The 27958-nt window shown below is 59.0% G+C and overlaps 3 protein-coding genes across 9 annotated transcripts; all 3 read left to right on the top strand.

Moving 5' to 3' along the window:
* The first annotated feature begins 164 nt into the window (after positions 1-164).
* On the top strand, positions 165-10580 carry SEMA4C (semaphorin 4C). Of its 6 annotated transcripts, none has more exons than XM_006059879.3 (15): positions 165-376; positions 3192-3337; positions 4769-4917; positions 5239-5301; positions 5437-5535; positions 5609-5705; positions 5822-5938; positions 6021-6172; positions 6258-6433; positions 6714-6858; positions 6954-7176; positions 7306-7418; positions 8394-8551; positions 8641-8711; positions 8839-10580. In XM_006059879.3, exons 2-15 carry the CDS (start codon positions 3229-3231, stop codon positions 9666-9668), a joined length of 2502 nt encoding a protein of 833 aa, XP_006059941.1. In that variant the 5' UTR covers positions 165-376; positions 3192-3228; the 3' UTR covers positions 9669-10580. The 6 variants fall into 6 exon arrangements, with proteins under 6 accessions (XP_006059941.1, XP_025116431.1, XP_025116430.1 ...); XM_025260646.2 differs by having other exon boundaries at positions 3189-3337; XM_025260645.2 differs by lacking the exon at positions 165-376 and adding an exon at positions 832-1235.
* A 1342-nt stretch (positions 10581-11922) lies between these two features.
* On the top strand, positions 11923-18810 carry ANKRD39 (ankyrin repeat domain 39). The gene is made up of 4 exons (XM_006059878.3): positions 11923-12103; positions 13112-13215; positions 13988-14191; positions 18374-18810. The coding sequence occupies exons 1-4, from the start codon at positions 12004-12006 to the stop codon at positions 18515-18517; spliced, it is 552 nt and encodes a 183-aa protein (XP_006059940.1). The 5' UTR covers positions 11923-12003; the 3' UTR covers positions 18518-18810.
* A 459-nt stretch (positions 18811-19269) lies between these two features.
* ANKRD23 (ankyrin repeat domain 23) lies at positions 19270-27466 on the top strand. 2 transcript variants are annotated; one of them, XM_006059876.4, is made up of 9 exons: positions 19270-20265; positions 23066-23212; positions 23390-23518; positions 24750-24875; positions 25031-25129; positions 25218-25316; positions 25415-25513; positions 25664-25762; positions 25841-27466. In XM_006059876.4, exons 1-9 carry the CDS (start codon positions 20143-20145, stop codon positions 25934-25936), a joined length of 1017 nt encoding a protein of 338 aa, XP_006059938.1. In that variant the 5' UTR covers positions 19270-20142; the 3' UTR covers positions 25937-27466. The 2 variants fall into 2 exon arrangements, with proteins under 2 accessions (XP_006059938.1, XP_006059939.1); XM_006059877.4 differs by lacking the exon at positions 19270-20265 and adding an exon at positions 21543-21669.
* The last annotated feature ends 492 nt before the right edge of the window (positions 27467-27958 follow it).

Raw genomic sequence — 27958 nt, 5'->3', positions numbered from 1 at the left:
AAGGCCCTAAAGGGTCCCTCCCCTCCAGGGCTGCACCATGCTTAAAGTTACCACCCAAGCCACTGGGCCGCCAGTCTCTTCACCTCTGCCCTTTGTCCCTGACCAGGAGGTGGCACCTGTCTCCAGGTCCCAGTGGGGTGGCCTCCCTGGGGTTCCTCTGTTCACCTGCCCAGTTCAGAGGACTAACTAGCTGGCAAGGACAGCCCAGCACCACCCAGGAGCCCAGAGCTACAAGGTACTTCTAGGAGCGGCTGTGGGCGGAGGCTCGAGTCCTTCTCCAGCGTGGCTCCCCTCAGTCCCTTTCATCTGAACATCAGGGCTCATGTCACTTGTTATTCAGCCTTCTAGCGGCACCAGGAGGAGTCATTTCCTGAGGGTAAGCTCAGCGCAACTGGAGGGTGGTTTCACCCCGATCAGGACTAGGGGGTCGCTGAGCGGGTCCCTTCTGGAGCTTGAGAAACAAGAGACACAAGGTCTCGGGAGATTTGAGGCGGGGGCGGGGTGGGGGGGTGTCCGTCTTCCTGGCTGGTGAGGCCCGTTCCGGTCTGATCGCAGGGGTCAGTGGGAGTTAAAGGAAACAGAATCGAGGGCCAAAAGACCACTCTGGTGCGCCCCAAAGAGAAGCCTGGAATACTCTCCAGGAGGTGGCCCGCCCGCCTTCTTTCCAGTAACCATAGCGTGGGGAGCCTTTTAGACCCCTTCCCGAACCGGGCTGCCCAGCCAGCACGGTTGGCTTTGGGGGACACTTCGGAAAAACCGGGTGAGTCCGACACCCGCCTTGCTAGGGCCCGGTGTCCCTCCCTCGCCCCACCTCCCGGCGCGGTGGCGCAGATCTCTGCTGCTGGGCGCGGGGCGGCCTGGCACCGGGAAGGGCGGGGGTCCGAGCCCCCAGGCAGGGAACAGGGAGGCGTGCGGGTCGCAGCCCCCTCCGGGGCGGGCCTTCACGTCCCGCCCCCGGCCTCCGACGACAGCCCCCACCCCGCCTGACGTCAGGGGGGAGGTGGCGGAGAGCCTCGGCAGCGGCGGAGAAAGAGCCGGCGCCCGCCGCGGTGGCGCGGGGAGCCCGAGCCCAGGGGCGCCGAGCCGAGCCGGGCCGAGGGGCGGTGGCAGAGGGGCAGCGGAGCAGGGCGGGCAGGCGCGCGCGGGCGGGCGGGCGGCGGCGCGCGGGCAGAGGCGGACCGTGGTCGGAGCCGAACGCGAGGGCGGCGCCCAGAGATTCAAGCAGCGAAGAAGAGGTGAGTGAGGCCGGGGTTGCACGGAGCCAAAGCCAAGGGGCTCTCCGGGGCCGCCGCTTTGTCCCCAGACTCGAGCAGGGGACGCCGCACGCGCGAGAGACAGGGTCTGGGGGCGCAGGGAAGGGCGGCGGCGAGGACAGCTGTCCGCCCGAGCGCCTCCCTGCGCCCCCCGCGGGCTGCTTCGCGGGGGCTCGCGAGCGGGGCTAGCGGCGCCCGTAGCCCCAGGGTCCGGAGGCACGGACTGGCCAGGGGGAATGGTGCTCGGGGTTGGGGGGGGGGGTCCCTCGTACTATCCGGTCCACGCCCGCGATCTTTTCCAGGCCCCCGAACTGCCCCCGGCTCCCCCACCCCCGACGGAAAGTTTGGGGCGGGCTTGGACGGAGGCCGATGTTGTGAGATCGGATTTCCCTGCCGCGGCCCCCGGCCGCGCGCCCGCTCCGCTGGGGAGGCGGGCTGTCCTGGAAAGCCAGGCTCCGGAGCCGCGCTGCCCAGTCCCCGCTGGAGCGCTCGCCCTGCAGCTGCTGGGGCGCCGTCCGCAGCCTGCCGCTCGGGGTGGGCAAGGGTGGGGGGCGCGCCGCCGGCACCTCGCACCTCTCTACACACCCCTACCCCCCGGGGCTGCCCGTTTCCGCCGCCCAAGGAGGAGTAGTGCCGGCAGAGCCTCGGAGCGCGCTGCAGGGTCTGGCCTGGGCCTGGGGTAAGGAACCGAGGGAAGGCTGGGAGTGTGTTGGGGACGGGTTGGGGGTGAACGCATCCCCGCCCCCCTTCCACCCCCCGCCGCCCTTCCCGCGCTGGGGAACTGGGCCGACAGGGGGCGTCCGTCGGTCGGGCTCCGCCACGCTCCCAGCGCCTCCGCTTTGTTTGCATTCAAATCCCCGGAGCTGGGGGAGGGGAGAATCGAGGGGAACCCAGGACGGGGTCCCAACTGGACCCTTTGCTTTGGGGTGAACAGATCCTCAGCTTCTGTGTCTCTGTGCCCTGGAGGGCCGAAGCAGTGGAAATTAATCCAGATGGCCTGCCCCGGCCGGGGTCCCGGCGCGATCCCTGAGTTGGGAAGGCTCATCAGACCCGGGGAGAGCGCAGCAGGCGCTGGCCCTGCTCCGGGCGCCCCCGCGGTTCAGGAAGAACCCCCCGACGCTCCCCACCAGGTCCTCACTTCCCCCCGCCCCCGCCTGAAAGCGCCGCAGGAAAGATCCCTGATGAGACCAGAGATCTGTCCCGCGGCCCCTCAGCCCGAGGGCTGGTGTCTCCTAGGAGGCTGTGCGTGGAACAGGATGAAGCCCCGGTCCTTTCCACGCCCATCCCATTCCACTTCCTGCCTGCCTTCTTGGGCAACAAAGGGGCCTCGGGAAGCAGGGGGCCCAGCTCCCGGCCCCACTTCAGCCCTGTGATGTGGAACGGGGTTTCGGGCTCTGCCCGGCTATTGTCTGCGCTGGGGGAGGGGAGAGGCTGGACCGCGACCCCCGCAGGCCTGATGCACCGAGTCCTCTCTGGGGGGCTTTTCCTACCGCCTGCCCCACTTACAGGTTCATCCCCTTTGGGCTGATTGGAGCCCCAGTAGGGCCAGGTCCTGATCGCAGAGGTTATTTTAAGAAGTCCTTCCAATCTGTAAGGCCCGAGTGGGGGAGGAGGAGGGTCCTCTCTTTATTTTCTTAAACAACTTCCTGTCGAGAAGTGGGGGAGGGCCGGAGGATCTTTGAGTGTCCACTCTTCCAGCTGACTCAGCTCTCCCCGTTCCCTCAGGGAGACCCCATGGTCCTTTGGAAGCTGTGGGGAAGGAGGCCAGGTGTGGGAGGGCACTAGGTGGTGGCTCCCAGGGCTGGGGCAGTGGGGGGAGCCCTGGGAGGCCTGATCAGATCTTCTGTTCTGTCAGTGCCTCCTGGCACGGCTTGTGTGGGCCCCCTTCCGGTCTGCTTTCTCTGGCTATGATTCTGACCCTTTCTTTTCCCCCAGCAGGGCAGCTGGCCTGGAGCTCAGAGCCCGGGCGTGTGCCATGGCCCCACACTGGGCCGTCTGGCTTCTGGTAGTGGAGCTGTGGGGCCTGGGCCTTGGGGCTGAGGTGTGGTGGAACCTGGTACCCCGGAAGACGGTATCTTCTGGGGGTGAGTGTCTGAACGCTGGGGAGCAGAAGGCCAGGAGGGACTGCTGGGGGAAGATGGGTGCTAAGGAATTGCCTTCTGGAACGTCTGGCTTCATTCTGCAGTTGGGCTCAAGGCCCTCATGTACGTGACACAGCTTTCTAAGAAATATGAGTGGCTCTAGGAACCCAGAACTGGTCGTCCAGGCCAGGATCTGGGGTGGCCCTCCTTACGCTTAGGACCTGGCTGCCTTGTTATCCAAGAGTGACCATTCTTCACCTCTCTCCCCACATCTCACTTCTGGAATTATCCCTAGCACTGAGAGCCTAAAGAGAGAAACCTGAGCCAAGATAAGCACGAAGCAAAGGGTGTTACCACCCACTCCCAAGTCTTCAAGCTCTGTGCCCCCAGGAGCCCCCTTAGCAACCCTGATATGATAGACTCCCCCTTCTGCTGACCTGATACGCGTGCCATCTGATGGCCCTGGGTGGGGGGTGTGTGTGCACATGCTCCTGTGGGGGAGGGGGTCAGTGGGCCTGACAGCCCTTCTGTGCACACACACCTGTATGCAGAGGTGATGTCAGGTGTTTGTATCATCTGTGCGCTCTGGGGACCTGGGATGAGCTCACCTCCCACAGGCTCCTCGGTGCTAACGAAGCCCTCCCTTGCTGGCCTGTGTCTGGGCCCATCGTTGGCTCCAAACACTAAGGGTGATTTAGGGGGACCCTGAGGACAGTCCAGCAGCTATTTTGGGGGTTGACATGGGAATCCTGTGGCTACATGAATGTCGTGGCACCCTGCTCAACGGATGGCAACAGGTCTCCCCAGCCCCAGGCTGCAGCACTATCTCTGGTCCCCAGCCTCTGGTTTCCCCCGCCCTCCCTGCCCTGGTCTCCCAGCCCGATTCCGTCTCCACATCCCATGGCCGGCTCTGCTCGTACCCCTAGCAGCCTGCATTTGGGACCCACTGGAGGGAAGGGTTCTCTAAGACAAGGAACGCTCTCAACTTCCATCCATCCTGCCCAGCTGGATCAGGAGCCAGGGCAAGGCTGGACCCTGGTGGGGGCAGCGGGCAACAGAGCAGAGAAGGAAGTGGGGGCGGGATGGGGAGGTGGCTACTGACCCTGAGAGTGAGAGCCATCAGTCTGATGGTTTCCTCTGGCCGGAAGCTGTGGCTGAGATATCCTTCCTTCCTCCTCTCCAGCCCAGATTTGCCTCCCTGGGTGGGGAAAGCCAGGGAGGCCTGGGTGGAGCTGTCAGAGTCAAAAGCCTATTCAGAAAATGCCCTTTATTGCTGGTCAGAGGAGCCTGGCTGGCATCTGCTTGTGGGGTGCTGGCTCTAATGTACGGTGACCATTGCATAGAGGAGGGCTAATTCTGGGGAAGAGGGGATGCCTGGAGTCCCAGGAAGGTCCACTCACCCCAGCCCTGGTCACTCCGGCCTTGTTCCTGCAGAGCTAGCCACGGTGGTGCGGCGCTTCTCCCAGACGGGCATCCAGGACTTCCTGACGCTGACCCTGACTGAGCAGACGGGGCTCCTGTACGTCGGGGCCCGGGAGGCCCTGTTTGCCTTCAGCGTGGAGGCTCTGGAGCTGCAGGGAGTGGTGAGAGGTGGGGGAGCGGGAGGCACACAGGGGTGAGAGAGGAAGGACCTGGGGACTTCGCTTGGACAGGCTGTCCCCTGGGCTTGGCCGCCCCCACCCATCCTCCCTGGTGAGCATGTCGCTTCACCCACGAGTCTGCAGCACTCGCTGGGACCGCTGCGCTGGGGGAGCAGGGGCCCTGGTCCTCTCTGGAATAAGCTCCCAGAGAGTGGGGACAGTGTCTTCTCACTTGGAGTCCCCATGTTGCTGCCACGAGCCGTGCTGAAGACATGCTTGGTGTGTACCTGCAGCGATGCTGACGCGTTCCCTCCCTATCCTCAGATCTCCTGGGAGGCGCCAGTGGAGAAGAAGGCTGAGTGTATCCAGAAAGGGAAGAGTAACCAGGTCGGCTCTCTGGGACCTGCTGGCGGGCGGGGGGTGCATGATGCACGCTCTTTCTGCTCCGTCCCAGTGCTGGTCTGGGTCCCAGGGTCCCTGTGTTCCAGGCACTCAGAGTAATAGATGCCTCTCTGTCCTCAGACGGAGTGTTTCAACTTCATCCGCTTCCTGCAGCCATATAACACATCCCACCTGTACGTGTGCGGTACCTATGCCTTCCAGCCCAAGTGCACCTACATTGTGAGTGCTGCTCCTCTCCCCCAGCCCCAGGCCTGTCCCTGTTGCATTCTCATGGCCTTGTCCCCACCCCTAGGACATGCTCACCTTCACCCTGGAGCGGAGTGAGTTTGAGGATGGCAAGGGCAAGTGCCCCTATGACCCGGCCAAGGGCCACACCGGCCTCCTTGTGGGTGAGTGCTGTCCCATTGCAGGTTGGGGGTCCCCAGGACTTGTTCCCACTCTGGGACCACGTGGCCTGAGTGTCTGCACCTCGCCTCTGCGTGGGCTGACCCCGCGTCTCCTGTAGACGGTGAGCTGTACTCGGCCACGCTCAACAATTTCCTGGGCACGGAGCCAGTCATCCTGCGGAACATGGGGCCCCATCACGCCATGAAGACCGAGTACCTGGCCTTCTGGCTCAACGGTGAGCCCTGAGAAGCCAGCTGGGTGTGGGAGGCACCTGGAGGGCCCGATGTCTGGGCTGACACACCCCCCCTTCCCCCCAGAGCCTCACTTCGTGGGCTCCGCCTACGTCCCGGAGAGCGTGGGCAGCTACACGGGGGACGACGACAAAGTGTACTTCTTCTTCAGCGAACGCGCTGTGGAGTACGACTGCTACGCCGAGCAGGTGGTGGCCCGCGTGGCCCGCGTCTGCAAGGTATAGACCGCCGGGGCGGGCAGCCCTGGGTGCCCGGCAGCCCGGCAGGGCTGACCGGCCACGGTGTCCCCTTGCCATTTGCCAGGGCGACGTGGGGGGCGCGCGGACGCTGCAGAGGAAGTGGACCACATTTCTGAAGGCGCGGCTGGTGTGCTCCGCACCTGACTGGCAGCTCTACTTCAACCGGCTGCAGGCGCTGCACACGCTCCAGGATGCCTCCTGGCACAACACCACCTTCTTCGGGGTTTTTCGGGCGCGGTGGTGAGTTGGCTAGGAGCCCTTGGGGGTGGGGAGGAGCGGGTCTGTGGGTTAGGGATGGTTGATGGGGCAGGCCTCTGGGGGAGGTCCTGGGGGTCCAGAAGGATGTTGGGCTCCCGCCCTTTTCACCACCCCTCTGTGAGAGGTGCCCCCAGTGGCACTCTGAGCTGCCACCACATCACGCGTGGCCATGGCCTTCTTGTGCCTGGGCGCTCCCTCTCCGCTGCCCTGAGCTGTGGGCACCCCAGCTCTGACCCTTGGGGTCCCTCCCTTGCTGTGACAGGGGCGACATGGACCTGTCAGCAGTGTGCGAGTACCAGTTGGAGGAGATCCAGAAGGTGTTCGAGGGGCCCTACAAGGAGTACCACGAGCAGGCCCAGAAGTGGGGCCGCTACACTGACCCTGTCCCTAGCCCGCGGCCCGGCTCGGTGAGTTGTCCCAGGCGGGGACGCGCGCACGTTCTCTGCTCTGGTGCCTTGCCCTCTGGGCTGACAGCTGCCCCCCAAACCCTGCCCACCCCCAGTGCATCAACAACTGGCACCGGCGCCACGGCTACACCAGCTCCCTGGAGCTGCCCGACAACATCCTCAACTTCATCAAGAAGCACCCACTGATGGAGGAGCAGGTGCGGCCTCGCTGGGGCCGCCCCCTGCTGGTGAAGAAGAATGCCAACCTCACCCACCTGGTGGCGGACCGCGTCTTGGGGCTCGATGGGGCCACCTACACAGTGCTGTTCATCGGCACAGGTGGGTACGGGCGCAGCGGCTGGGGGCTAGGCGAAGGCCTGTGTGCCCGAAGCAGGGAGATCCAGAGACAGCCCCACCCCGGGACCCTCCTTCCCTTTTCTTGACACCTGTTCCCCCCAACCCCTACAGGAGACGGCTGGCTGCTCAAGGCCGTGAGCCTGGGGCCCTGGGTTCACCTGATTGAGGAGCTGCAGCTGTTTGACCAGGAGCCTGTGGAGAGCCTGGTCCTGTCCCGGAGCAAGGTAGCCATCAGGCCCCACCCACCGTGTCCCCGCATGGCCCCCAGTCGTGTGCCTGGCCAGTCCAGGGGCGGGGAGATGCCCGAGAGGGGAGCAAGAACGCTCGTGGAATCTGCACTCTGCGGGCGCCCTATCTTCTATAGAAGTATACAGCCTGGTCCTGACGGCGCTTGTCAGCTGTTTTCAGGCCCCTTGAGGGGACTGTGCCGCCGCCCGCCCAGCCTCGTGCCACTGTGGCTCCTGACGCCCGCGTGATGCCTCCTTGCCTGCCAGCCCCAGCCCCTGGCATAGTCAGCAGTTCCCCGAAGTGCCGCTCGAAGCTTCCCTCCCCCATCCACTCTCTTCCCGCGTGTCTGTGGCACTTTCACATGCTTGGCTTTTCCCAACTCTGGAGGCTCGGGTTGTTCCCCAGAACGTGGAACCATGGCAGAAAGAAAGCCTGTAGTTGCAGAAACACACAGATTGGCGATCTCCATTGAAACAGGAAAATGCCTTATGCTTTGCTGGTGCTATTGTGAGGCTGACGGGATCTGCGGAAACTGAACTTCCTGCGCTATTTATACTATTCTGGAGCCGTGTGTGTGTGTGTGTGTGTGTGTGTGTGTGTGAGAGAGTGTATGTGAGAGTGTGTGTGAGTGTAAGGGTATGTGTGTGGGGGTCTGTGAGTGTGTGTGAGTGGGTTTGTGTGTGTGAGTGTAAGAGTGTGTGTACATGGGTGTGAGTGAGCAGGCACAAGGAAACTTCTCAGCCTCACAGGTCTGCTGTTCGTTTCTAACAAGGTCACGGCTGTAAGGGGCTTAGGATTGCTCCTGGCTTATAGTAAGCCCTCTGTGCCTTCCCAGCCCTCAGATTTCCCGCTTTGGGACGCGAGCACAGCCCACTTCCTGCTTTGGGCCCTGGCGCCCTGGCAGTCATCCGAGCCCCCGCCCGGGCCGTGTCCGGACCTGGCTCAGTCTCCCTCCTGTGCTTCTCTGGCAGAAGCTGCTCTTCGCGGGCTCCCGCTCCCAGCTGGTGCAGCTGCCCCCAGCCGACTGCATGAAGTACCGCTCCTGTGCCGACTGTGTGCTCGCCCGGGACCCCTACTGTGCCTGGAACGCCAACAGCAGCCGCTGCGTGGCTGTGGGCGGTCACTCCGGGTGAGGGGGGCTTCTGCGTGTGCGGGGACCAGCGGGGAGAGGAGGGTGGCAGGACCTGGGACGCTGATGGATCCCTCTCCCCCCACCAGGTCCCTGCTGATCCAGCACGTGACCGTCTCGGATACCTCAAGCATCTGTAATTTCCGGGGCAGTAAGAAAGGTGAGCTGTTGTCTTAGTCCTCCTTGCATGGTGTACGGGCCTCGGGGGACCAGAACCGGGGTGTCATTGTCCCCCCTCGGCCTGGGCGTCTTGCACCCACTGACTCTCATTTTCTCTGCCGCTACAGTCAGGCTCACACCCAAAAACATCACGGTGGTGGCAGGCACAGACCTGGTGCTGCCCTGCCGTCTCTCCTCCAACCTCGCCCACGCCCGTTGGACCTTCGGGGGCCGCGACCTGCCCGCGGAGCAGCCTGGCTCCTTCCTCTACGATGCCCGGCTGCAGGCCCTGGTGGTGATGGCTGCCCAGCCCCGCCACGCCGGCGCCTACCACTGCTTCTCAGAGGAGCAGGGGGCCCGGCTGGCTGCCGAGGGCTACCTTGTGGCGGTGGTGGCGGGCCCGTCGGTGACGCTGGAGGCCCGGGCCCCGCTGGAGAACCTGGGGCTGGTGTGGCTGGCTGTGGTGGCCCTGGGCGCCGTGTGCCTGGTGCTGCTGCTGCTGGTTCTGTCCCTGCGCCGGCGGCTGCGCGAGGAGCTGGAGAAAGGTGCCAAGGCGGCCGAGAGGACCCTGGTGTACCCGCTGGAGCTGCCCAAGGAGCCCACCAGCCCCCCCTTCCGGCCCGGCCCTGAGACAGACGAGAAGCTCTGGGACCCTGTGGGCTACTACTACTCAGATGGCTCTCTCAAGATCGTGCCTGGCCACGCTCGGTGCCAGCCTGGCGGTGGGCCCCCCTCGCCGCCCCCCGGCATCCCCGGCCAGCCCCTGCCTTCTCCGACACGGCTCCACCTGGGAGGTGGCCGGAACTCCAACGCCAATGGCTACGTGCGTCTCCAGCTGGGAGGGGAGGACCGCGGCGGCCTCGGGCATCCTCTGCCCGAGCTCGCCGACGAACTGAGGCGTAAACTGCAGCAGCGCCAGCCGCTGCCGGACTCCAACCCCGAGGAGTCCTCAGTATGAGGGGGCGCCCCTCGGGCCGCAGCCTGGGAGGCACGGCTCCCTACGTTTTTGCACAGGCACCAGCTACCTCAGGGACATGGCGTGGGCAACCTGCTCTGCCCGGCACTGCCCGGCCATGAGGACCTGCTCTGCCAGCACGGGCACTGCCACTTGGTGTGGCTTACCAGGGCACCAGCCTTGCAGAGGGCACCTTCCTCCTCTGTGAGAGGCTGTGGATCACAGACGCGTGGGACCCCAACAGCCAAAACTTTTCAAGGCAGAAGTTGCAGATGTGGGTGTGTTTGTGTACATTTGTGTGTGAATGCAGATGTGTGCACATATGTACGTACATACATGTGCGTGCGTGTGTGTGTGTGTGTGCGCGTGTGTGAGATGCAGTCTTCCTGTTTCTGTCAAGTCTTCCCTTGGCCTGGGGTCCTCCTGGTGGGTCATTGGAGCTATGAAGGGGAAGGGGACGTATCACTTTGCCTCTCCTGCCCCCACCTGTCCCCAGTAGGGGGCAGCCATGTACATATGGGGGTGGGCTGGGCAGGGTGCTGTGCCCCTTTGGGGGAATCAGGGCTCTGGGGTGGGGCCTGGTCCTGCTCCCAGGGCTATGAATGTTTTCAGGGTGGGGGGGAGGGGGATGCAGCCTCCTGTGTGTTTGGGGGGAAGGGTTGGGAGGGGCCTCCCACTTGGCCCTGGGGTTCAGTGGTATTTTATACTTGTCCTCCCTGGCAGGGCTGGGAAAGGTTGTGTGTGTGGGGGAGGGGGGGGAAGGCAAGAGGGGTGGGCATGCTGTGGATCTGGCATATCCTCTCCCAGCCCTAGGAGGAGGGCTCCCAGCAGTGTAACTTATTGTGTCCCCGCGTATTTATTTGTTGTAAATATTTGAGTATTTTTATATTGACAAATAAAATGGAGAAAATGAAACCGTTCTTGTCATGGAGATAAGACACTTGGGCTGAAACCTTCTGGGTGCCAAGAGGGAGGCTCCCTATGGGCTGAGTGGGGCTGGACCAGCCTCACTCAGTCCGCCCTTCAGTGGCCCCCCTCCTGCATGTGCCCCTCTAGAGCGGGGTCCAGAGGCCAGGCTCCAGTGTTTTCCCACAGTGGTGGGTCGGCTGGGAACCAGACCAGGGCCACAGCCTCTGGGGAGCCAACCATGGCTTCTGGCCAAAGGGAGAAGTCGGGGCTTGGGGGATAGAAGCAGTAGAAGGGGAGGGGCCTGGCTTCCCAGCACTCCGGGAAGGGAAAATGGGAGTGGGGGCCGTGGAGAGGAACATCCTAGAAGCAGCTTAAACTTGTGTGGACTGGCTGATGTGAGGATGGGGCTCCCACCACTTGAAGGGAAGAATGATTACTTGCAGCCTTTCCCTCCAGGAATGTTAGTCTTGAATGCTTCAGATAACCATGCAGTGTGGGACTTCCTCCACTGCCACAGGTAGGCACCAAGCCCCTTTGCTATAGGAAGGAGCCTGTCCAGGGCCAAGATATTTTTAAGAAAACCAGGACCTAGCCTGGCTTCTATAATTCACGCCCACACACAGGCAGTGGAAATGAAGAGTCCTCTGTACCCTTGACCGGTCTGAGGGGCCTGCTGGGGCTGGAACAAGCTGCTGCGGTGTCCTGCTGTAACAGAGGCCTGGCATCTGCTGATTTGAGCAGCTAGCTTCCTGCACGGTCAGTAACCCACAGCCGAAGGAAGCTGATTCAGTAAATGAGGTGCCTACTGCGGGGTGACGGTTCCAGTTTCTTTTCCCTGCCCCCCCTCCCCCAGCCGCTACCCCGGGCCTACTTAAAGGTGGTTTCAGGAGCCAATACAAGTTGTGACCATCTGCCTCCCATGGCGTTCCAAGAAGTGGGCAGCAGAAGGAAGTGGGCAGAAGAGGAAGGATGGGGTCTTAGCCTTTCAACTGGTCACCGTGCGGCCGTAAGGACCCATCAACCTGAGCCCGAGATGGTGGGGGATATAGGTGGGGAAGGGCCTTGGGGCCCGCCTGGTGACCCCTGACCCTGGGGATCCCGGTGGGACCAGGAGAACCTGGAGGGGGGCACATAAAAGGCCGGCTGCCCTCCCCAAGCGTCGGTCCTGCGTCTCAGCGGGCGCGCCCGGGCCTCCGCTTAGCCTAGGACGCCCTCTCGTGGCCGCTTCGGGCCGGCGCGGCACAGCGCCGCAGGTCCCGCCCTGCCATCGCGATTGGCTCCCGGGCCCAGACTCAGACGCTTGATTGGTCGGCCCCGTAGTTCGTGCGGACGCCGAATGGTCCGACCGGGCGGTACGCCGAGGCCGCGCCCAGGCTGGCCCGTGGCGGTGCCCGCGCCCGGCAGCCGGTGGGCGGGCGCTGAGAGCGACATGGCGGCCCCGCGGCCCTGCGCGGATGGCCACTGTTGCTCCCACCCCAGCGCGGCGCCCGGCGTGCAGCAGACGCTGGACGAGATGGACTTCGAGAGGGGTGAGGGGGCGCGCGGCTCTGCCGGCCCGGCGCCTTCCGGCGTCCGCAGGCCCCCGGGGCCAAGAAGGTGGCCGTGAACCGGGATCCCTGGAGGGAAGCAGCCGGGGTGGGGGTGGGAGCGGGTCTGGTCGGAGCGCGGGCCGGCTGTGGGCTCGCAGCTCCCGCGTAATGAGAGCCCACAGGGGACCTGGCGCGAGCTTGGCAATAGAAACGCCGGCTCGTCTGCAGGTCGGGAAACAGGCATTGGCTTCGGTAACTTTCCGCAGTGGTGCGGCGGGATCCGACTCCCGACCTGGTGCGACCCCGGGACATCCAGGCCCGCTCCGGGGTCTGAGAGGGACCGGGCGGCAGAGTCTGCTTCCAGGGTATTGCACCCACCCCGAGGGTATGGAGCTTCAGACCAGGGGGCTGCGCTGTTCCGGGCTGTTTGTCGGGCACTGCAGGTGTCGTCCTTACGTGTGCGTCAAGTGGGGTAACTCCTTTGCCCCAGACTGTCCATGGTGCCCGTAGCTGTGTGCGCAGAGCCTTGCTCTGTCTGGTTCCCCAGCACCCGCACGGCCTGCCACCTTTGCCCCCGACTCTGCTCAGGCCTTCCAGCCAGAGTCCCTGAGATGTGTGTAGGGTTCCGAGGACTCTGAGGATTCCACAAATTAGATGCCTGCTCACCACTTTGCCTGTGGTTTTCACTTTGGGCTGACACCTGACAGTGTTTGGTTGTGACTGTATATTCAAACATCTGAAATAGTACTTTATCCAACACTGGTGTGTTTGAAGTGGGGAAGAAGGGAAGTTGTGTCTGGCCGGTCTCCTGTCCTGGTTAGACAAGCCCCTGCTCTCTCTGGCTCCAGCACCCCTCAGTGCACAGCTCAGAGGAGGTGCTCAGTTCACATTTGTTGAGCAGACGAATTCCCATTTGGTAGATGAGAAGACTGAGGTCGAGAGGTAAGGGAAGTGCTAGAAGCCCCCAGTCCGTGAACATTATTCAGTGCTTGGGTTGTGCCTCTGCAGGAATCTGGTCAGCAGCCCTGAACGGAGACCTGGGCCGAGTGAAGTATTTAATCCAAAAGGCAGTGGACCCCAGCCAGCCTGACTCCGCAGGCTACACGGCTCTAGTGAGTTGGGGAGGAGCCTGAGCTCTGGGTTCCTGCTCTCTGGGCGGGGATGGTGTTTGCCTTCTCCCTTCTCCCACTCTTTCTTCTCTCCCAGCAGGGTTTCTGTTTAAGCATCTTATGAACCTGTTTTTTTTTTTTTTTTAATTAGCCGAGGTGCTTTTCACTGATTGTTTAACATCATTTTCATAACGGTAAAGGATCCACCTGCCAATGCAGGAGACGTGAGAGACCTATGTTCCATCCCTGGGTCGGGAAGATCCCTTGGAGAAGGGAATGGCAACCCACTCCAGTATTCTTGCCTGGAAAATCCCATGGATAGAGGAGCCTCTTGGGTTACAGTCCATAGGGTCGCAAAGAGTCAGACACAACTGAGCGACTAACACTTTCACTTTTCACTTTCATAATGATACTGTGAGATAGGATTGGTAATTATTGAGACTTCCCCAGCAATCCAGTGGTTAAGATTTCACCTTCCCATGCAGGAGCACGGGTTCTACCCCTCATTGGGGAACCAAGATCCCACATTCCTGGGAACTACTGAGCCCAAGTGCCGCAAGGAAAGATCCCGCATGCCGCGACTAAGACCTGACACACCCCAAAATAAATAAACATTTTTTAAAAGGAATGGTTATTATTCCCACTTTCCAGTGGCTGAATCTGAAGCTAGGCATGCAGTCTCGCCCTGGTCACCCAGCTGCCAGAGGGGGCTCCGGCCACCGCTGCAGCCCTCGCCCAGGGTTCTGCCTCCTGACCCCAGCTCTGTTCACCGCAGCATTACGCCAGCCGCAATGGGCACTACGCCGTGTGCCAGTTCCTGCTGGAGAGCGGGGCCAAGTGTGACGCCCAGACCCACGGGGGAGCCACTGCCCTGCACCGCGCCAGCTACTGCGGGCACACGGACATTGCCCGGCTCCTGCTCTCGCACGGCTCCAACCCCAGGCTGGTGGACGCCGACGGCATGACCAGTCTGCACAAGGTGCGTCGCCTCTCAGAAGTTTCACGGGCTGCAAGAACTTCTTGTCTCTTGTCATGATAAAGCCTAGAACATGGGAATTCTCTGGCTGTCCAGTGTTTAGGACGTGGCACTCTCACTGCTTGGGCCCAGGTTCCATCCCTGGTCAGAGAACTAAGACCTCACAGGCCACATGGTACAGCCAACAATAAAAAAGGCATAACATGTTCATGGCAGGAAACATGGAGATAACAGAAAAGCGTAAAGTAGAAAATCTGAATCATTTGTAATCTCAGTGCTTGCCTATCATCACTTGAGGATTAACATATAATTTTCCAGCCAGTTTCCTGTGCACGTAAATTAGTACAAAACATAAGGTGTCATTTTCTTCTCCTAGTGATGCATCCTCAATGCCTTTTTAACGTAGGTTTTGAAACTTGTACCTACCCTTGCCTGTCCTTCTAGTCCACTTTCCACACTGTGACCAGAGTGATCATTTAATTAGAAGTTTTCTGCCTAGAAACACGTACCCACAGTGAACAGCTTGAGGAGCACAGAATACCTGCTCTGGACACAAATTTCGCTCCCTGCCCCCCTTCCCAGCAGCTCCGTCTTCTGGGTCACTTTATTGACTGGGGAGATTTCTGAAGAAATTAACACCTGTGGCTGGCGATTTTTCTTTTGGCCAAAAATTAATTCTGTTATTTCACCAACACTTTGCAAGTTATTGGGCTTCCCAGGTAGGGCAGTGGTCAAGAATTCATCTGCCAAGGCAAGAGATGTGGGTTTGGTCCTGGATCGGGAAGATTCCCCTGGAGGAGAAAATGACAACCCACGCCAGTATTCTTGTCTGGGAAATCCCGTGGACGGAGGAGCCTGGCGGCCCACAGTCCATGGCATTGCACAGAGTCGGATGTGACTGAGCGCACGCGTTGTGGGTTATTACATTCAGCAGTTACCACTGGACACACCTGTAAAGGCTTCTAATTTTTGTGACACGTTGTCTTCAGTCCACTCTGCTGTAGATGCAAAGGAGCATTCTCTCTTCTTGTTGGTCTAATATTCGTATCGTCTGAATCAGAACTTTATTCTGGAGAACTAGCATCTTCTTAGACACTAGCATATGTGTCACTTGGAGGATTGGAAGAAGTATCTTCATAGAATTTACCAAAAAATTCTTCACTCAAAATTTCTCGATGCATCATTTTTGAAAATTTACATTTATAGTATATACAGCGTTGGGACAGGAACCTAATGGAGCAAAATGTAAATGACGCCGACGGTTATGTTATAGAATGAACCCTGATCAGCTTTAAACTCCAGCAGCGCACAGTGAGGTAACTGTATCGCTGTCTGAAAACGTATTGATATGTCTCTGGTCAGTCATGTGCTGCTGCTGCTGCTGCTAAGTCACGTCAGTCGTGTCCGACTCTGTGCGACCCCATAGACGGCAGCCCACCAGGCTCCCCTGTCCCTGGGATTTTCCAGGCAAGAACACTGGAGTGGGTTGCCATTTCCTTCTCCAGTGCATGAAAGTGAAAAGTGAAAGTGAAGTCGCGCAGTCATGTCCGACTCTTCGCGACCCCATGGACTGCAGCCCACCAGGCTCCTCTGTCCATGGGACCCTCCAGGCAAGAGTACTGGAGTGGGGTGCCATCGCCTTCTCCACAGTCATGTGTTAGGGCATCCCCTTTTGCCAATTTCTTGTTTATCTTTGAAAGGCAGTTGATGCGTCCGTAAAGCCTGTGTGTATAATCTGGTCCTCTCTCAGCCCACTTGATCTTCTCCCAGAGCCATGGTTTAAAGCGCAGTTCGGACCACACCATGCCTTCGAGTCCTCTGGAGGCTTGCTTCTACCAAGTCCTTAAGCTGGTTACCAGGCCTTCGGGGTTGGCCCCTGCCTGTCTGTCGGCTTGTCCTGAGCTCCTTCCCGGCCCCTTGCCTGTTACGCTCAGGCCCCGCTAGTTGTCTTCAGTTTCTTTCTTTCTTTTTCTTTTAAGTAATTGTATTTATTTCGTTATTTTTGGCTGTGCTGTGTGGTCTCTTCTCTAGTTGCAGCAAGCAGGAGCTCCTCTTCATTGTAGTGAGCGGCTTCTCATCGCAGTGGCTTCTCTAGTTCTGGAAGACAGGCTGTAGAGATATAGGCTTCGGTGGTTGCCGCTCCCAGCTTCAGACCACAGGTCCAGTCATGGTCCACGGGCTTAGTTGCTCCTCGGCATCTGGGATCTTCCCAGATGAACCCGTGTCTCCTGTGTTGGCAGCAGATGGTTTACCACTGAGCCACCAGGGAAGCCCCCATCTCCCGTCTCTAGAACCCACTTCTGTATCCCTTGCAGGCCACAGGCAGCGGCTTCTGCTGTCCGGAGGCCTCTCCTCTCCCTTTGCCCTCTGGCTTGTGTCTGTTCTTCTTTCTGGACCATCACACGCTCAGAGAGCCTTCCTCTTCCTCGCGGAGGGCAGCTCCCCCACCCGGATGCCCAGAGCACCCTGCACCTGACTCCTGCCTCCTCCCTCTTGGAGCCCCCTCTCCATGATCTCTGCCTCTCTCACTGCGGCGGCTGGAGTTGGCCTTGTTTCCTCTTGCAGCCGGAGCACCAGGCTCAGATGCTGAGAGACCAGCTGGGGGCCCTTTTGTGTGGAGACCCTTGCCGGTTGGAGAGGCAGATTGCTCATTTCCCAGTGGTCTGAACCGGTGTTGCTCGAGTGTTTCACCACCACAGCGCCCGCGATGAGTGTTGACAGGCAGGACACTCCCGGGGACAGACCAGCTGCTTTTACCGACGGCTTGCAGCATTCTCGAGAAATTCAGAGAGCGAGTATGTGTGAGGAATCTGAATCACCCGGCCCTTCCTTCCAGCCTCCCTCCCTCCCTCCCTTCTGCAAACGTTGACACCTTGTGTTTTGTTTTGTTTGCTAAAAATTATTTGGAATTCGTCTCACAACTGCTCATAACTCACCTGCCTGAATTGAAGCAATAATATTCAGAACCCCGGGTCTGTCCTCATCAAGATATTTATGCCTAGTAAAGATTTAGATTCAAATTTGAGATGGTGTTGGGTACTAATATTTGCTATCCTTCAGGAGCCCTTGTCTGTTGGAAGAAGTGGGGAATAGAGTGATATAGCTATTGAGAGCTCGAACTTTGGGGTCAGACAGACCTGACTTAGAATTCCCCGGACAACTACGCTAGCTCTGTGACCTTGGACAAGTTACTCAATTTTTATAAGCCTCAGTTTCCTCATCTGTAAAATAGAAACAATAGTATTTCTTACCTCTGATGGTTATTGGAGACGTTGAATAAGATAATCTGTGTAAGTCACCTAACTCTGTTCTTTTTTGGAAGATGTGGGTTAGAATTAACATCCGAACTGTTTATCTCAGAGGGAAGAGGAGAAACCTGGGTAGTAGACCTATTTCTCTCTGCTCATCTGCAAGTTCCCCAGGACAAGGGCCATGTCTGACGTTCTCGTGCCCATGGTGCCCCCTCTAGACAATATGCATGTTTGTATAGATGCTGCTCTTTATTTTTTTTAATTTTATCGTTTTTGGCGTGTGCTGGGTCTTTGTTGCTGTGTGTGGGCTTTCTCTAGTTGTAGCGAGTGGAGGCTACTCTAGTGTGGTGCACAGGCTTCTCGTTGCAGAGAATGGCTCTAGGTATGTGGGCTCAGTTGTCCTGTGGCATGTGGGATCTTCCTGGACCAGGGATTAAGCCTGTGTCCCCTGCATTGGCAGGCAGATTCTCAACCACTGGACCACCGAGGTTGTGGTCCACTGTACTTGTTCTTTTTTTTTTCCCCTCTTTGGTCGCACCTGGTGGCATGTAGGATCTTGGTTCCTTGCCAGATCCCTGTGGCATGTGGAATTTTTCTGGACCAGGGATTGAACCTGCAACCCTCTGCAGTGTAAGTGCAGAGTCTTAACCACTGGATGGCCAGGGACGTCCTCTGTACTTGTCGTTAATGTGCAGGCTTCAGCAAAGAAGCATGGCCCCTGAGCAAAGGGTGCAGGAGGGAAAGCTCAAGCCAACTGCCCGAGCAGCACCAGGGCGCCCCACCGCCCTGCACATGCATCATTGGCTGGAGTCAAGGGAAATCTGTTCAGCCAGCCAGCAAGACCTGTTTTAGGACCTAAAGAGCCCCAGACGTAGAGCAAGAAAGAGCGGGGCACAGTGGGGTTCAGCTTTTGATCGGGCTCCTCTCCCCGCAGGCTGCTGAGAAGGGTCACATGGACATCTGCTCCCTCCTGCTGCAGCACAGCCCAGCCCTGAAGGCCGTGCGGGACCGGAAGTCCCGGCTCGCCTGCGACCTGCTGCCTGGCAACAGCGACCTGCAGGACCTGCTGGCCAGCTGAGTCGCCGCCTCCTGTCTCAGCCGTGCACTGAGGACTCGGACAGCTCTCCCAGCCCCCACCTGGACAGCACCCGAGCCGCAGGGTGAGAGCCTGAGGCCGAAGGACCGGCAGAGCCACGTTCTGACCCCTCGAAGCGAGGGAATTTAGCTTGCGGGGGCTGCCAAGGTTGCCGCCTGGACAGATGATCGTATTCTAAATTAGCTCATGTGGAAACATCTATCCATTTAGAAAAAATAAAGTTACAGCCTTACCTCATCCCCTGCACAAAAATAAATTTAGAGTTAAGACCCAAATCTGAAAATATCAAACTATGTAAGCATGAGAAGAAGCTATGGAATACGTGACACATGAAAAGCTGCTTTCTAGCCAGGTGACCTTGGTACAAGTCACGGTACCCATTGTGTCCCGTGTCCCCATCTCTCAGATAGGAGTGACTGGTGGGGTCCCTGTGGGGATGAGACAAGTGAAGATCTGAGGAGCACTGAGGGGGCGCTCAGAGCCTTGCAGACAGCATTTGAGCTCCCACCTCCCGAAAACCTGACCCACACCTGCATCTATACCATAATTCCATTCATGTTAACTGTCTGAGAGACTGCTGCTGCTAAGTCGCTTCAGTCGTGTCTGACTCTGTGCGACCCCATAGACGTCAGCCCACCAGGCCCCTCCGTCCCTGGGATTCTCCAGGCAAGAGCACTGGAGTGGATGCCATCGCCGTCTCCGTCTGAGACTACAAGGTGCTGTTGCTTTATGTTGCATTCATTGCTAATTGCCAGTGAGGTTGAATGCCTGTCTTCTGTGACCTTCTTGTTCAAACTTAAATTTTAAAATTTTTAAAAAATTTTTTCCTTGATTCATAGGAGTCATTTATGTATTTTGGATATTGATCCTTTGTTTTGTATGCATATATCCATATATATTTTTCATGCTGTCTCTTGTCTTAACTGTGTTTGTTGTTACCTGTTTATGAAAATGGGTACAGTGGATGGCAGTTTGGCAATATCTACTACAATTTAAGTGAGCAAGACCAATACTTCTAGTTTCTCTGTAGCTCCCTAGAGAAATATCCATGTATACAAAGTTATCGTGTGTGTGTGTGTGTGATCTTAGTTTCCTCGCCCGGGATGGAACCCGTGTACTCTGCATTGGAAGCAGAGTCTTAACCGCAAGTCCCCAAAGATGTTTATTTACAGATGCATTTACAAAGATGTGCACCAGAGCATGGGGTGAAGTGTTAAAAAAAGAAGAAAAAAAGTAGAGCTAAACCCAGTGCTCCCAACAGGGGGACAAGTAAGACTCCAGCCTTGGAGCCACATGGGCAGAGTTGAGGTTCCCGGCCATGAGTGCAGCCTGTGCTGACGTGGAGAGAGTGCTGAGTCGTGACCACACTAGGGTAGGTAGAGCCACATAGGAACACAGACACGCTCACACACACTCAGGAGGAGTGTCAGGAGGAGGTGTGTGAAATTACACCCACTGTTTCCCCAGGTGGGGGTCCTGAGTGTGATTTGCTATGTGTGGACTTATTTATAAGAGGTAATTTTTTTCTTCGATAAAGTAATACCAACAATAAATTAATACTAGTTAGCTCCATGTGAGTACCAACAGTCTTCTACTGAGCATTTCAGATGCAGCATCGATACCCTTGCCCTGGGATGTTGGAGGAGAGGAGTCGTGGTGTCGGTGGCGGGCAGTGGAGTCCAAATTCAAATCCTGCTTATTTTTGTCGGTTTCACCTCACTCTCCTCCAGGTAACTCTTCCCTTCCTCAGGACCACAGGCCAAAAGTCATCTTTGAGAAAAACACCCTGGGCACAGAAGAGTTGCTCTAAAAAGCCCTGGGCTCCCCAGGTCTGGGAGCTCAGAGCCAACTGCAGTTGGGCCCTCGGCGGCCCTGGACCCACGGCTCTCCCTCCCCCGCCGCCCGTCCTGCTCATCTCTGCTCATATGGCTTCGAGGCCGAGTCTCACTCACCAGCTATCAGGTTTCCTTTCAAAGGTCAAGGCAGAAATTCAAGGCACAACTGGGTGGAAGGCATGCTTGGTGTCTTAGGGAGAATCAGGAAGGTTGACCGGTAGAGGCAGACGAATCGCTTTGCAGCTGGGTTAATGGTTAACGTTTGTTCTTGGACCTGGAGCGCATCTGAACCTCACCTTGCTGGGGAAGGATGTGCCCCAGGCCCGGCAGGGCATCTGGCTGGGGACCTGCCTGTGAGCCATGGAAGTCTCTTCCAGAGGCGTGAGGTGCCAATGACAGACTGGGCTCCTGATGGTGGCCTAGCTTAGTACGTTGACCTTGACCATTGGAGTGGTGAGGGGGCAGGGGGTTGCCTGGGGAAGGAAACCAGTGGGAGCAGCCAGGTTTCAGGCTGGAAACTGGCCGAGAGGTGGGAAGTCACTTGGTTTCTTCCTGTAGGAGCCAGGGAGCTTCCTGAGGCAGAAATCAGCCTCTTCGGCCTCTCCCGTGGAGGTCCACTTCAGGATTCTGGCCTCCTATTGCCAGGGTAGTCGTGCCATCTCCCGGGGTCTCCCTCCACAGCAACACGGAGGCTCACACTTCTTTTTCTCCATGGTGTCTACACTTAGGAGCATGTATGTGTGCTAAGTCGCTTCAGTTGTGTCCGACTCTGCAACTCTATGGGCCGTAGCCCGCCAGGTTCCTCTGTCCTTGGGATTCTCCAGGTCAAGAAAACAGGAGTAGGTTGCCATGCCCTCCTCCAAGGGATCTTCCTGACCCAGGGTTCAAACCAGCATCTTCTGCATTGGCAGGCAGATTCTTTACCACTAGCGCTGCCTGAGAAGCCCACACTTGGGAGAATGAGAGATATTTCCCCTTGAACCTGGGCTGGTGGCCCCGCGTCCAGGATGTGTGTTGATTGGTTGAAGCACCTCTGAGTAGGTGCAGGATGGGGGTGTCCGAGGATGCAGCTGACTCAGCTCAGAACAGCTCTTTCTCCTGCCTGCACAGGCTAAGTGCCCGAGGCAGTATTTTGGTGAGGGTTACAGAGCCACAGAGTTATCTGGCCTGGGCCCAGGCCTCTGCCTTGCCCTCCCCCCGCCCCCCGCTGGCTGTACTATAAAAGGGTTGAGCTGCTCGGCTCTTCTCACTGAGGGCCTGAAGAGTGGGGGGACCATGAACTTCAGCATCCAGCAGTTGGTGAGGACTTGGGGCCAGGCGGCAGGGGCCGGGCAGTGGTTTGGGCACCCTGGGACTGTCTCAGCAGAACAAGGGGGTTGGGCAGCTGCTTCGTGCAGCCTATGGAGGTTTGAGGAGTAGAAACATGCAGTTCCGTTCTGGTCGGTTTGCCCAGGTCTCACGTGAGGGGCTAGGGAGCGAAAGAGGGAGGAGACGGGAAGGGGCCAGGCAACGGTCGGCAAGAAATTCCTTGAGTTCAGTGGGTTCTGCCCTTGACTTTGATGGCAGAAGAGGAGTGGGAAGTGGCACATTAGCCCGGGAGACACGAGTGTGGCCCAGGTGCTGGCTGAGCTCAGTTGTGTTGCTGGTCGTTGCTGGGGAAATGGTCTGGAAGGTCTGACTGCCTTGCCTGGGGAAGGGATGAAGGTGCTCGCGTTCCCTGGGCAGAGAGAGAAGCAGGGACATCGGTGGCACTTCAGGCTGTCTGTTGCGGGAGGCCGGGCATGGAGCCGGGCATGGAGGCCGCAGGTGTCACTTTGCCCCCCGGCCCCACTGCCAGCCAGTTCAGCCTGTGCTGGGAGGCGGGTTGCAAGGCCCAGGAACTGTCTGACTGCCTGAGTTCACTTTAGAAGGGAATGGAATAGTTCCATGTGGCTGGAAGCCATACACTCTGCCATCCTATCGTCCCAGCCTCTTCTCTCCCCTCAGCTTGCTTCTGCCTGGGTGCCGCCAGCTTCTGAATCCTGGGGGCGGGGGCCAGGAGAGGGAGAAAAGAATGGTTCGCTGTACAATGGGCACTGCCCTAAGCACAGCCCCAGTAACTCATTTCATCTTCGGCACCGAGAGGAAAGAGCTTGCTTCCCAAAGACCCAATGAATGCGGGGATTTCGCATTTTACCCAGGAGGCATCTCCGCGGTCCCCCTACCCCCTGCCCCCACCTGGGGTCAGGTGGCAGAGTGGCGTGATCTAGTAGGAATGTTAAGGACAGCCACCCACGAGGGAGGCCTGAGCTCACCTGGATGTGGCCCAGCAGTATAAATAGATGCGGTGTCAGGCGCCTGCTGCTGGGTTCTGCTGACAGGACAGAGTGGGCAGCAGCCAGCCCTCCTAGGTCTCAGACGATGCTGTAGGTGGTGAGAGCCAACAAGGAGCGGGTGGACCACCACGGCACTCCGCACAGGTCCAGATAGGCTCACTGATCTTGTGTGTCAGCTCCTGGCAGGACCCCCAGTCCAGCACAATTGTGTTTGCTAAGTTTTGTCACTTAGTCGTGTCTGACTTTGCGATCCCATGGGCTGCAGCCCACCAGGCTCCCCTGTGCATGGAATTCCTCAGGCAAGAAGACTGGAGTGGGTAGCCATTGCCTTAGGGCTCCTCCTTATTTTCCTGAGTCTTTGTCCTCATCTGTTCCTACAGGTAAGTGGAGAGAGAGTTGAAAGGACGAAATTGGAATGTGGACATGGAGTTCCTGATCCTGGAGGGGGCCTTCGCAGCTGGAGGCTGGGGCCCCACGAGGCCGAGGCCCGGGAGAGGCAGAAACTGGACGAGGAGAAGAGGAGGAGAGTGAGTGGCCAGAGGTGGCGGCCCGAGGGGCTGGGTGCGGGCAAGCTGAGCGGCGGGGCTCAGGAGCTGATGGCCTGGGTGGGCACTCTTGCTGCCTAAAGATGAGGGTGAGACCAACCAAGAGATGCCCCAGGGCTCCAGCTGCTGACAGCTGGCATGGTCCTGTTTCTGCCACAGCTTGAAAGATTTAACAGTTCCAGAACTAACTTGGAGAACCTGGCTGATTTGGAAAAGTTGGTTCAAAGACGGAAAGAAAAGCGACTGAAACGCAGGGTCCCCCCCAAGGCACCCCAGCCTGAGGTCAAGGTGAGCAAGGGTGCCACACCCGGGCTGGAGTTCATGAGCGGGAGCCTCCTGTCCCCATGAGAGGCCTGGGGAGGAGCTGCCCAGCCCCCACCTGGAGACCCCTTTGCCCCCGCTGTCAGTCTGCCTCGGCTGCTGGCAGAACAAAGTACCACAAGCTGGGGGCTTAGACAGCAGCTGTGTATGTATGGTCTGCTCAGAGGCTGGCAGTCCGAGATCAAGGGTTCATCTCTGATCAGGGCTGGTTCATCCCGAGGCTCTGGGGGGTGGATCTGTCCATGCCTCTCCCCAGCGTAGGGGTTGGTGGTAATCTGCTGTCATTTCCTTGGCTTGTGGATGCGTTGCTCCGGTCTCTGCTCTGAGCTCACACAGTCCACAAGGCCTTCCACGTGTGCATGCCTGTATCCCAATGTCCCCTTTCAGTAAGGACTTGTCATACTGGAACAGGGCCCACCTACTCCAGGATGACCTCATCTTGAACAGTTACAGCCACGGTGACCCCATTTCCAAGGTCACGCTCAGGCGCTGGGGTTAGGACCTTAACATACGAGCTTGGAGGGGACACCGCTCAGTCCATAACCCCACCCCATACCTGTTCAGTCAGTCTTCTGAGGGCAGGATTGTGTTTTTAAAGTTTGTATTTATTTATGTAATTGGCTGTGTGGGGTCTTAATTGCCTCATTCTGGATCTTTGGTTGCAGCACATGAACTCTCTAGTTGTGGCTTTCGGAGTTGGAAGCGCACAAGCTCTGTAGTTTTGATGTGTGGGTTTAGCTGCTCCGTGGCATATGGGATCTCGGTTCCCTCATCAGGGATGGAACCCTTGTCCCCTGCATTGCAAGGGAGATTCTCAACCATTGGACCACCAGAGAAGTCCCTGGGGGCAGGTTTTTTTAATCTGTTGTTTGTATAAGCTGATAGTGCGCTGGTCCTCAGCCGGCTCTCTGGTTAGACTGGTGAGGCCGTGCATCCCAACAGCCTCTCCAGTGAGTGGGCCTTGTCCTTGAACTTAACTGGCTTTCCTGGTGGCTCAGATGGTAAAGAATCTGCCTGCAATGCAGGAGACCAGGGTTCGATCCCTGGGTCAGGAAGATCCCTTGGAGTAGGAAATGACAACCCACTCCAGTATTCTTGCCTGGAGAAAACCCAAGGACAGAGGAGCCTGATGGCTGTAGTCCATGGGGTCACAATGAGTCAGACATAATTGAGCGACTAACACTTTGAATTTACTCAGCCGCAGCCACAGGCCCAGCTGGAACCCGTGGGCCTGGAGGTGTTCCTGAAGGCAGCTGCCGAGAACCAGGAGGCCCTGATTGACAAGTACCTGGCAGACGGAGGGGACCCCAATGCCCATGACAAGGTAGCAAGGGTGGTGCAGGCATGGTGAATGCCTCGGAAACCACAGGGCTTTTGCTCCATGGGGCACAAGTCCCATGGTGCCTCCTGAGTGGGGAGGGAGTGGGACCGCCAAGGGTGGCCAAGCTTCCTGCACCTGACCTCCCGCGCTCTCCCCAGCTGCACCGCACGGCCTTGCACTGGGCCTGTCTGAAGGGTCACTGTGAGCTTGTGAACAAGCTGCTGGAGGCAGGTGCGGCCGTGGACACTCGGGACTTGGTGAGACTCAGGGAAGGGCCACCCCCACGGCGAGCCTCCCACTGGCTTCCCCCAAACATCAGGGTGAGTTGGGTGCTTCTGTTTGCAGCTGGACAGGACCCCAGTGTTCTGGGCCTGCCGCAGAGGGCACCTGGACATCCTCAAACAGCTGCTTAACCGGGGCGCCCAGGTCAACGCCCGAGACAAGGTGAGGGCACAGGCCGGGGGAAGCCCGATGCTCTCTGGGGGTCGGGACGCAGCCGTGCCGGCCTGTGGTGTCACTGACGCCCCTCGCTGCTCCCTCAGATCTGGAGCACACCCCTGCACGTGGCCGTGCGCACGGGGCACTGCGCCTGCCTGGAGCACCTCATCGCCTGCGGGGCCCGCATCGACGCGCAGGACAAGGTCAGCGTCTGGGCACCAGAGGTTGGGGATGCTCACCCCCGGGGCTGGGGACTGAGGGAGCCCTAGCTCAGCCACGCGTGGCACCTGCTGACCTGCCTGCCCCTCCCGGCGAGCAGGCTGAGGAGGATGACACCCCGTCTCTCTCGACAGGAAGGTGACACGGCTCTGCACGAGGCAGTACGACATGGGCGCTACAGAGCCATGAAGCTGCTGCTGCTCTACGGAGCTGGGCTGGGCGTGCGCAACGCGGTGAGTGCGGGCGGGCAGCTGGGCGGGGTGGGCAGCTCAGGGACGAGAGTGGGCACTGAGCCAGCGCCCTCCTTCCAGGCTTCGGTGACCCCAGTGCAGCTGGCCCGGGACTGGCAGAGGGGCGTTCAGGAAGCACTGCAGGCCCATGTCAGGCATACCCGGACCCGGTGCTGACGACCTGCAGGGCCGCTCACAGCCTCATTCCAGCCCCATCACCCCCCCACCCTCCCCATGGTCCTTCCTTGGTACACCCCCCACCCCGGCCTGACCCCTCGTCTCCAGGCAGCCCTGTCAGACAGGGCCACTCCGAGAGGGGGACAGGTAGGAAAGCCTTCCTGCCTCCAGTCTGGGGCTGAGCCGTGCCCAGCAGGGCGCGAGCTGGGGGCCGAAGCAGAGGACCTGGGTATGCGGGGCAGGAAACTGGGTCCAGTCGAGGGGCAGCAGGGGGCTGGCGCCAGGATGGAACGGGAAGGGAGCAAGCCCCAGGCTTCCAGGGCCAGTGCAGGATATAGCTCCTCAGTGTCCACCAGGCCTGCGGCCAGGAGATGACCTGGCTCAGCCCTCCACGAGGGCCCACCTGCCATCAGAGGGTGACATGTCGCGTGGCCAGCGCCATCGGGCCACACAGGTGCCCTTGGGCACAGGTTTCTCCAGGGGCCTCAGTTCCTATCAGCAGCAACCCTGATAGCGTCCAGAGTGGCTCCAGATGCTTCAGCCTTGAGGCTCTGAGCTGGGTCTGCTGTCTGGAGGGGGCTGCTCAGCGGGTCTGAGCCCCCCAGTACAGAAGGCCAGCCCCAGCCCAGTTGCCTCAGCAGCCCCAGGGCTGACGAGCTGGAGCTAATGTTTACCCCAGGGAAACCTTGTGCTCTCGGTCAGGCCCGCCTGCCGAACTCGTCCGCCAGCTGGCAGCTCCTTGCAGAGGAAGCGCCTGGGTGCTGGGGGTTGCTTGTGGCCCACTCAGCTTCTGGGGTGGTGGCCCGTAACCCTGCTCTGCCCTGGGCGCGGACGCCCCCTGGCCCGAGCACGGCACCGAGGCCTGGCCTGAGCGCGGCACCATGGCCTGGCCCCTGTGGCCATGCCGCTTCGCCCTCCTTCAGGGCAGGACGTGGAGGGCTCTGAGCTCACCTGCTCCTTCCCCTTCTCCCCTGACGAGGTGGCCGTGAGCGCACAGCCTCTGCACACTCCCCAAAGCTTCCTCTCACGATCCTTCCCTGCACACTCCCCAAAGCTTCCTCTCACCATCCTTCCCGGGTCACGGCGGGGCTGGGTCCTTTAATGCCAGAAACCAGATAGCAAACCTTTGAGAACAACTTTGCCCCAAATGGAGAATCACAGGTAAAGTGATGGGCTCCCGGACGGAGGTCAGCCTCCCTCACGTAAAGAACCTGGGCTGATAGCCACTCTGCAGCAGTTATTTTGCGTCTCAATGGCCACCTTCTCAGGCCAAGGACAAGGCAATTTCTACTCGGTGAAAAAGCTGGCAAGAGCTCCGAAGGACGGCCGCACACCTTCCCCTCACACGGGCAGCTCCTGCACTACTGACAGAGCCCTCCGTTCACCCAGACATGGGGGCCACAGGCGAACAGGTGGTCAAGTCCACGGAGAAGACAACTTCCCATCTAGAAAATGGGGACACTTAGGTGACAGAAATACCTTTTTATACACATCACTATTTTTTGCTCATTAAAACTGGTTGATTATCCATCATGGCCTGGTTGTCTGTTCTGGGCCAGAAGGGCCAGTTCCACTGGCTCTGGGCTTCGTCTTCCTCAGCAGCAAACCCCAGACCTGATCACCGTGCTGGCCTGAGAGCAAGACCGGCCCCTGAAAGCAGAGCAGGCAGGCAGGGCAGTGCTTCTCAGCTAGGCTGCCTGTTAGAATGAGGAGGGAAGATTTCAAAAATCCTCATGCTGGGTTTCCCTGGTGGCTCAGGAGTTAAGAATCCACCTGCCAACACAGGCAACAAGGGTTCAATCCCTGGTCCAGGAGGATCCCACATGCAGAGCAACTAAGCCTGTGACCACAACTATTGAGCCTGTGCTCTAGAGCCTGGGAGCCACAACTACTGAAGCCCACACGCCTAGAGCCTGCGCTCAGCACCACGAGAAGCCACAGCAGAGGATGGCGCCACTCACAGCTGGAGGAAAACAAGCGCAGCACGAAGGTTCAGCACAGTCAAAAAATTAATTTGAAAAA

The sequence above is a fragment of the Bubalus bubalis genome, chromosome 12 (genome assembly GCF_019923935.1).
Source record: "Bubalus bubalis isolate 160015118507 breed Murrah chromosome 12, NDDB_SH_1, whole genome shotgun sequence".
NCBI classification, from domain to species: domain Eukaryota; kingdom Metazoa; phylum Chordata; class Mammalia; order Artiodactyla; family Bovidae; genus Bubalus; species Bubalus bubalis.
The sequence above is the reverse complement of the archived record's forward strand: the minus strand, read 5'-3'. Positions and strand labels throughout refer to the sequence as shown.